Below are 10,433 nucleotides of genomic sequence, written 5' to 3' on the forward strand. Positions count from 1 at the left end.
TTATTTCCTTCTCAGGTAAAGATATAATCCAGTTAGTCCAGGTTATTTCCTTTACAGGTACAGATATAATCCAACCATTAACAAAGGAAAACACTTAAAGTAAATATAGAGTAAAAACAGCATATGAATGGGAGTCGTTTCCTTTTAATGAAGATTCTCTATTGTATGATTTAAAGTCTGTTATATTTAAAGAGAGAATACAAAATATCTCGGTTTGTTAAAGTTCAAAATAGATTCGAATAATCACAATAATATGTTTAGTGTTTTGAATTTTAAAAAACCTTAAGGATATAAATCTTAATGTATTTTTATATGTTATATATATACATCCACAACCTAACAGCGTAGCAAAAAAATACAAGGCGATTCAAACTTGAAATAAGACAGATGAAAGTGGGTAAAAACATTTTACTGTGAGATCAACTCCAGTATTAGAAGCATAAGTTGATGTGTTGTTTCTTTTTATCAAGATTTTCTAAGTACATTAGGTGCACCCGTGAACATAAGCGTTTTGGGTTAATTTCAGTTTTGCCTTTTTAAAACCAGAAGTAACACACTTTTCATTATGATTTCTTGAAATACACAATAAGCTGAAGATTATTCTTGTAAGGGGTACGTATATTTAAGATATTCGAGGCAAATATACCTCCAACTAAGAGTTATACGTAATTCATCTATTAATGATGATTAAAATAATAAAATAAAAATCATGGTACACTTAATAATTGATTGATTTATTTCTTTTAATTTGTCTATTACGGATCTCTATTCATAGATGTATAATTATAGCGTTTCAAGTTTATCTTTTGTTCCCCATAAGTCACTGTTTCTGTACAAACACATTTTCTAAAATATCAATTCCAGTTTGTTATCACCTATTTGCACATTGTAATCCAGAAATGACCGTAGTTCGTCAACCAAATATGTATACTGGTGACAGTTAAGAATGTATTTAATTTTGGCAATATAGAGGTCGTTTTTGACTTCAAACCCATTTCTTTTGGTTGAATAAAAAACCTCATTTTGCAAAACAAATTCAGATTTTAATAACGAACGACTACACATTTGTAGAAGAATCAGATTAAACTTAATATACCAACAACAGTTACATTTGGTGAGTAAAAATCGTCGGTAACTATAAATGCTAATAAGAACTAATTGCTCAAGTTATATACGAGTGTGTTTTCTGTGAACTTAAATTTTTAATTTATTGAGTGAATACGATTTATCCAACTCCACATACTTAAGACAAGGACTTTTGTAATTAAAAAACTAACCAGGTTAATTTTAGACAATACCTACATTACAGCCACTAAATAAACAATGGATTGTTTGTCTTGGGGCAAAGCGACAATGGGCTATCTGCTGTATCTATCACAGGGAATCGAACCTCGGATTTTACCATTGTAAGTCCATAAATTTACCGCTACCCCACCAGGGGACATAGCAATGTAAGACAGACTAAATAATCTAACTACTACCAGGGTTCTCTCTCTTTTTTTTTCTTTTTTGTTTATTTCTGATTTCTACCTGTCAGGTTTTATTGTTTTTGTATTTAGATTATCACTTTGTAACTGTTTACAGTTTTGGTATTTTTGTTCGGTTTCGAGTTATCTTTGAGAGATTTAGATTTGGAAAATCTCGTTTAAATCTTTTTTTTGAAAATTTTGGTTTTGATATTTGTTTGTATACTCTAAGCTCACATATTTGTTTATGGATTTTTTTTCTGTTTTTTCTCTACACCTTTTACAAAATCAAAATTTTGAGTTTTTTTTCTCTGTCAGATTTAGGTATTATTATGTTTCAAAGAAATGATTTGGCTTCCTTATATTTTTTAAGAGATTTGGATTTTTTTTTCGTTCTTATTCTATGCACTCTGGCCCATGTACTGATTCAAATATATATTCCCCATATTTGTGGCTTGTGTATTAATTTACAGATGTTTCAGCAAATTCTTACTTGCACACTATTTTACACGTTTAGCTATGGTCTTCGTATGTTAACTTTGGTTTGTATATCGATTCAACTCATATATTTTTCTGCATTAGATCTGGTTGGTTCACGTATTTATTTTTGGTTCTGGCTATGTCCAAAGAAAACGAAGTATTAATCCTGGATAATCCAAAGTAGTTCCTTCTACAATACGTATTCAGGAAATTTCAAAGTGTATCTTTTAGGTAATTTGATAACGGTTAAAGTGGTTAAATAAGAACATTTAATTCAAAACGATATATTTTACCGATCCAGAAACCTCAACGTATTTGTAAGATGTTTTTGTTCTTGTTTTTTAATTTTACCACAAATAATGTTCTGCGAGGGTCTTTAACTTTCACAGGAACAATTAAACCAATATAATATGTTGTAATTGGGTTATCTCTAAAGTAAACACGTTCTTAATATCGTTTTGCTCTTTTTTTTCTTTTTTTTTACAGGAAAACAATTTTGTTAAAACTCAAATTTAAAATTTGTAATTTTAGCGAAAAACTACATAAAGGTCTATCTGCCAATAGCTGTCCGTAATTTTGAAATAATAGATTAGAGGAAAGATAGTTAGTCAACAGCACCCAGATTCTTTGGCTACTTTTAGCTAACCGAATAGTGGGTTTTGATCGTCACCCTTACAGCGCACTCATAACCCCTAATATTAAGAGCGCGTTATTGGAACAACGGCCCATGCACCCAAATTCACAGAACTTTTAGCTTTGATAGAGCAGTAACAGGAAAACTTATTTTATCGATAGCACTAGATCAGATTCTAAATCTCTAACTAAATGACAGAAGCTCTCCAGTCTTTTCTGCAATACTTAAAAAACTATAGCGAAGTGTATGAAGATTTAGATAAAAAAAAAACTAGTGGCGAAGTTTGTAAAGATTTAGATAAAAAACTTTAGCGAAATGTGTGAAGATTTAGAAAGAATGAGAGATAACTCTTAAAATTCTGTAAGCTCTATTTCTAAAGTGTAGACTAACCTAAAATTATTATGTAAAAAAAGTAATAATCATGTTTTTATCAGTGTAGCAAAGTTGGTTGTTTTTAATAATATCGACTTCCTTTCGTCAGATGATAATAAGCTAGTTAAGCTACAGAAAAACTCGCTATCGACTTTATCAACGTCGAACCTTTCATTAATTTTTTTATCATTCTATTGGCGACATTCATTAGCAAGGTACGAGGAAATATGATACAGGGAAACAGTTATGCATAGGTATAGAAAGTCATGTGTTACATAAAAAGGATCTGAGGTATGTATTATTATAACCTTAACAACGAATAGGATCTAATCACGCGCTTGTAAATTAAAATTTTAGAGGATATACCGCTGGTGCGTCAGACATTTTGTTTCTAGAAAAATAAAAACAAACATACTTCGAGTAGTTTGATATATTTTTATTAATGTCAAGAAGCGTATCTGAAATATGAATATTAAGATTTTCTGTTGTCGTACTGCATTAAGACTTGAAAAGGTAATGGTTTCGTTTTACACTTGCACGTATATCTTAGTAAATGATATTCTAGTTCTATGTATGATTCGACTTTTGATTTCTATTGAATCCGTTATATCCCCCCCTCCAAAAAATCGCGCATTGAACATTCCACCCTTTAGCCCTCCCCATCCACGAACACACATATTAAGATCTTTTCCTGTGACAATGTTGTATGTTTATGCTCATTTTAATTTCTTTATCCCACTATAGTCAGTTTTTAATATTTTTACAGTTTACATGAGATTTGTAGATAAAACTGAACTGAATTGCTCAACTCAATGGAATAATAAGTGACGATCCATCTTTCTTTACAAAAATGTTCAGTGTTATGTTGTCACAGGTAAAATTTATAACAATTGTTGTTCTAACGAATGGCTTATATAAATAGTATTTGTTGTGACACGGCCGGTCCGATGAACTCTGGATTGAGAAAAACGCGTCGTCGGCAATCGATATGGCGAACACAGTGTGATTGAAATACTATTATTATACACACACTTCTTATTCTTGAAAATCCCCAAGGGACTAGATAAAGAACGTAGTGTTAAAAATATAATAAGCCTAATACTAATACTTTATAATAACAATAATAATAAATAAGTTTCATTTTCTTGTTAATTTTGGTCTTCTTATAATATTAGAGCACATATCTCTTTGATGGTCTCAGTTTCCCTCCTAACATTTCCCCTTAACTAGGAATCCCAATGTAATGTAGCCAAAACGTAGTTCATTACTAAGTTGACCATAAGCTTAAAGTGACTTATTTTCACCATTGAAAACAAAAGTCACTTAATAGCATCAAGAGAGATCACCTTATCTAAACATAATGTTTCACAATAGTATTAACGAACATAACGAACATTCGTGTTATACACCACAGCATAAAATAATACTTATCTGGAGATTTGACAACCAGTACCTAATCTAGGCTAGTTTTACTTAGATTTACAGTTGAAATAAAATTTAAAAAAACAAACTTATATTCTGTTAAGGATACCTCTTCAGATGATAAAATATTCACCAAAACATTTATCACTAACTTTGATTTATGGTTTCACTAGGACTACAAAGGAACAATACGACAAATCTTATTACATTTTTGATACTAATAGCAATACACGCACTCTGAGCATTTTGAATCTTTATTGTTTTGGTTCATTCCTTTTCTAGTGATCGACTCCACGGCGAAGATGCCAAGCGGTTTCTTAGAAGGGACTATCATGGCTTTAGGAGCTTATGACGAATGTTTAAACATAAAAGTGCTAAACAGGAATGAAGACAAAGAAGCGTTTCGAGGGAAATACTGTCTGATTGAAGGAAAACTGTTACTTCCTGAAAAACCGAAGAGGGTTTCGGCTAAGACTTTCGTTATTAACGACTCGATGTTTGATTCAAGTGTAAGTAGCAAAATATGTAAAACTAAACAAGGTATATATATATATATATTAATTATTTGTTTCTTTTTGATATAAATTAAATCATGTTTGTGTTTCTGCTTCCTGCTGAGCCATTGGTGAAACTTGGATTACACTAATTTTGGTAATGTGCCTTATTTCATGCTAAATGAGAAGGCACCTCACAACTTTGCAAGACCCTGAACAGCTTATCTCTGAGGGGTTAGTGTACCTCACAACTGGGAAGACCCTGAATAGCTTATCGCTGAGGAGGAGGTGTACCTCACAATTTGCAAGACCCTGAACAGCTTATCGCTGAGGAGTTGGTGTGATTAGGAAAATCACCCTCGGGATATAAAACTTACTTCAAAAAATCACTTGCTCAACCTTTTGTGATATTTTCTTAAATTGTTTACTTACCATTTTTGACTAGTTCTCCAACGTCCTCTTTGTTACACGTGGACGGTACACAGACACCAAATATATAGTTGAAATAGTAGAAGAAGTGGGCGGATCTGCTCAGCTCTTTAAACATCTTCAAGATAGATATGAAATGTGTTTTAACAAAGACCAAACAAACACATACAAAAAACTTAGCTTACACGGAATTCACGTAATTACTCCCATGTCATTTAATTTTCCAATAAACAATCCAGGTACTTTTGGGCCTAAATGTAACATGACAATATTATATGTGCATATGCTGAGGGATTGGTGCCTCAAAATCTGCAAGACCCTGAACAACTTATCACTGAGGAGTTGGTGTACCTCACAACTGGCAAGACCCTGAACAGCTTATCGCTGAGGAGTTGGTGTAAGTCATTTTTTTAAGTAAGTTTTATATCCCGAGGATAATTTTCCTAATCAAGTCATTTTTTGAAGTAAGTTTTATATCCAGAGGAAGATTTTCCTAATCAAGTCATTTTTTAAAGTAAGTTTTATATCCCGAGAGGGATTTTCTTAATCAAGTCATTTTTTAAGTAAGTTTTATATCCCGAGGGTGATTTTTCCTAATTTTGATGAATGTTTATTGTAACAGCTTGAAAGGATGGACCCGGACCCCACTCTTCCTACTCTACTGACCAACTAGGCTTAAACAATGGCTCAATTTAGAGAAATGTAATAAATAAGTATCAATGATCAAGTGTGATACCTCAATAGACCAACTAGGCTTAAACAATGGCTCATTTAGAGAAATGTAATAAATAAGTATCAATGATCAAGTGTGATACCTCAATAGACCAACTAGGCTTAAACAATGGCTAATTTAGAGAAATGTAATAAATAAGTATCAATTATCAAGTGTGATACCTAGTTGAATCAAATAGTCTTAATCATTTTTTTGCTTCCCCATCTTTAATCATGGCCCCCCAGTGGTACAACGGTATGTCTGTGCACTTACAACGCTAGAAACCGGGTTTCGATACCCGTGGTGGGCAGAGCACAGATAGCCCATTGTGTAGCTTTGTGCTTAACTATAAACAAACAAATTTAATCATTCAACATTTGTTTATTAACGGTTTTTCTCAAAAGGCAAAAGCTTTCCAAAATTATGGTAATGTGATAGTATTTTATTAAGATTTTAAATTTTTTGTCTGTGTTTTAGTCTAGTCAGATTGATAAATTTTGAATTTTGATTTAAATTTAAATATTATTTTATTTACTAGCAATTTTTTAGTGAGACTACTTCAAAGAGTTGAAGATAGAGATATAAGTAACAGGTTCAAGTGACTACAATACGTTAGTTTAGAGTTATCCTTATACACCTGGACAAGATAACCCTATAGTTGAATTATTATACTGTTTGGTATACTCACATGAATTTATTTTGAAAGTCTTATATTTGAAATGATCTTGTTTCTAATTTTGTCATAATTCAACAGCTTAATGCATACTTATGTATTAATAAGCATATTATTTGTTTGTTTGTAATTAAGCACAAAGTTACACAATGGGCTATCTGGGCTCTGCCCACCACGGGTATTGAAACCCTGTTTTTAACGTTGTAAGTTCGCAGACATACCGCCGTGCCACTGGGAGACGAGCGTGATATTTCTGTTTTGTTGACAGTTTGTTGTGAATTATAGGAGTTATTTTTTAATGTAGTTTCTTTAAATAATAAATTAGCCTCGATGTTTGAAGACGCAATAATATATCAAAATTCAATAGCAAGCTTGTTATTGAATCGTTTTTAGGCTTAATAATTTCTCATTTTTTTTTACGTACGCTGACTGTTTCATGATATCGATCGTGTAATTTATTCGTCATATTTAGCTATTAATGTGGCTCCCATACTTTAAATTACGTCAACAGTTACATTGGAAATCGCCAATATATTCCAATCTCAAAACATTTTACAAGCTTTTATTGGCGTTCTTTTCATTATTGTTAAACGTTGAAGTTGGCGAAACAATGAATTTATTAAGACTAAACAAATATGATTAAAACAATTCATAATTGCAAATATTTTGCACCGTATTCTTCTGGGTTTCGATACCGGTGGTGGGCAGAGCACAGATACCCTATGGTGCAGCTTTGTGCTAAACAAAAAGCAACCAATAACCAACCAACTGTATTCTTCTAAGTAATCTCACGGAAATTCCAAATTAAAGGTATAAAAATAGTGATGTTTGCTATAGGTCCAGCTCAGCTGATGAGTTCCAATATTGATGCTGAGCGATAAACTCGCTAAGTAATAAATTCGGTCAATTTAAAATTATATTTTAATGGATCTCTGGTTTCAAAATTTAAAGGAAAATGGTAAAATAATCTGCTCTAACGCGTGACTTTAGGCATAAATTTTAGGCCTTATATATTTTACTCAAAGTATACTGATAACAGGAAAACATTTGAATAAAAAAAAGTGTTTGTTTTTTTATGCCACCGTTTTTCCCTTACACAGCCGGGTTTGAAAATAAATAAAAAAAATTCAAAAGATGAGGAAAATCTATTCGTGAAGGCCTAATTCAACATATTAACAACAGTGTGGGCGATAAATTCTAAAATTATGCAATTTGAAACAGGAATGATAAGGAAATGTGTTTTTAGCCGCGGAATAACGGCTCATAGAATGGCTCTGAGATTTCTTTTTTTTTTTATTTTGAAGTACAAACTCTTTTAGCTCATAGCTCCGTCATCTCTTGACCAATTTGAGATCTAATTACAGTTTTGGACTAAAGATGTGAAACCCATTCGATTGATGTATTTGACCACGCCCAAGGTCTCATAAATTAACTTACTGCAATCCTCTCTAAGAGAATTTCAATTAGAGGGTAGGCTGGTAGAGATTCTGACGAGTAATAAATCGGGTGTACTCGCGCCCTACGCTTGGTATTGTTTGTTTGTTTGTTTGTTTTGGAATTTCGCGCAAAGCTACACGAGGGCTATCTGCGCTAGCCGTCCCTAATTTAGCAGTGTAAGACTAGAGGGAAGGCAGCTACTCATCACCACCCACCGCCAACTCTTGGGCTACTCTTTTACCAACGAATAGTGGGATTGACCGTAACATTATAACGCCCCCACGGCTGAAAGGGCGAGCATGTTTGGTGGGATGCGGATTCGAACCCGCGACCCTCAGATTGTGAGTCGAGCGCCTTATCCACCTGGCCATGCCGGTCACACGCTTGGTATTGCTGGTGCACAAACAAATAGCTAATAAAAAGGAAAAAAAAGTCTCATGGGTTGATTTCTCTAATCCTGACTAAAAGAATTTCAAGTTCCACAGCTACTGAGGATTTTGTTAAATGCAAAACTACACAAAAAGCTATCTCTGCTTTGCCTACCGCTAGTATCGAAACCAGATATTTTGGCATTAGAAGCCTTCATTCTTACCGCTGACCACCGAAGGCTAAATAAATATGAATATTTAGCATTATTTGATTAAAATTAATCTTGAATTAAAATTAATTTGTTTAGTGTAAAGCAAAAAGTTACACAATGGGTTATCTGTGCTATGCCAACCAGGGGGGGCGAAGCCCGATTTTAGCGCTATAAACCTTCAGACTTCCCATTGAGCCACTGAGGAACCCAAATAATTTGTTAACTGAAAGATATCCTTGGCCAAACTAAATACTTTATTTCTTTTTTTTCTTTTCTTTTTTTGAGTAATGGACTGTATTTTATGTTTTGTATAAGTTTAGTATTACGAAGTAATTTTCATTTTGGTCACTCAACTAAGTGAAATGTAACTGATGAAATTTGATAATATTGTTTCTAAACAGTGCAATTCAGGAATTGTATAGTAATTGAGTTATCTGTTTATATTTGTCAGTGGAAACATACATCTTTGCAAAAACTTTTGTTTCTACTTGTCACGTGAAAGAACCGGTTCGATTGGATGTATCTCAAACTGCTGTTATGTAAGTATGAAAATTAGTGCCTACATCCTGTTCTTTATCAAGAAGTGCTTATAGAAACTATAAAATATTTCAGTAACAAAGAAAGAACTTCTATGAATATATAAATTCTGCCATGTATAACACCCAAGGTGGAAAAGCATTAAGGCTTTTTAAACCAAAGAAAAGTGATTAAACTCACATTTGACAGCAGTTTCTTCATATTCTTCTTAATTAGCTCATTATGTACTTCAATTCCAAGGTATGAAACTATATTTTATCAGTTAGTTTGGGAAACAGAATGTTTTTGTTGTTGTTATTCTGTAATGTTAACAAACACTTTTAAACAAATGACATTTGATTCCATCTAACCGAATGACAAAAAACAACAACACGACTTTCTAACTTTAATTAAAAAGAATGTAATTTATTTAGATAAATATATCAAAACAAGAAGAGCACATAGGAACTGGGGTTATTATTTAGGCTTAGGTGTTCGTTTCACCAAACGAACATCCGAGTTGAGATATTATCTTCGGTTCCTATGAGCTCTTCTTGTTTTGACAGATTCGTTTTATTAAACTGATTCTTCACCTTCGTAACATTTGCTCATTCCTTTCCCTCTGTATGTTTTGTGTAATTTTTTTTCCATATTAAAATTTTAACTGTTTGTTATTATATACATATATTTATTTATTGTGTATTTATTTACACATTCCATCGCCAGCGATCTAAAATGTTTTCAAACAAATATATAGTTAATATACACATACAAATATATAAGCATCAATAAAAAAAAAGATAAAATTTATTATCTGACTCTCTCGACATTTCCTGCGTACTTTATTGGACAGGATTAGGCTTTTTTTTTTAAACCAACCTTTATCAAACAGTATTCGATAATTTATAAATGTGATAATTGTGAATGGTCCCTAAATGTTTAAAGCTTTTCTCATTCTTGGAGATATTATATTCGTAAATGTAAACAACTTATTCAAATGAAGCGATATTTAGTATGAAATAAGGATTATTGGCTACATATTTTAATTTTTGTTGTTTACATAGCTCAAAAATTCATTTGTTTATTGTTGTTGTTTGTTTTGTTTTTTTTACCCTGAACAGCTGTGTTTTTGCCCTATTTGGACTTCTAACTATCGTTGGAACTAGTCTGGATTTAATGAACGTTTACGGTGGAACACAAGAGAACAATAGTGCTAGG

At 32.3% G+C, this 10,433-nt stretch overlaps 1 protein-coding gene across 1 annotated transcript in view; it reads left to right on the top strand.

Annotated features, from left to right (window-relative positions):
* Nucleotides 1-6,510, top strand: part of LOC106457843 (nose resistant to fluoxetine protein 6-like) — an 85,810-nt gene extending 79,300 nt beyond the window's left edge. The window contains exons 17-18 of the mRNA XM_022383892.1: nt 4,657-4,883; nt 6,487-6,510. Coding sequence (XP_022239600.1) covers nt 4,657-4,883; nt 6,487-6,510 — 251 coding nt within the window. The remainder of the gene's footprint in view (nt 1-4,656; nt 4,884-6,486) is intronic.
* Nucleotides 6,511-10,433: the final 3,923 nt, after the last annotated feature.

The sequence above is a fragment of the Limulus polyphemus genome, unplaced genomic scaffold (assembly GCF_000517525.1).
Source record: "Limulus polyphemus unplaced genomic scaffold, Limulus_polyphemus-2.1.2 Scaffold381, whole genome shotgun sequence".
Taxonomy (NCBI): Eukaryota; Metazoa; Arthropoda; class Merostomata; order Xiphosura; family Limulidae; genus Limulus; species Limulus polyphemus.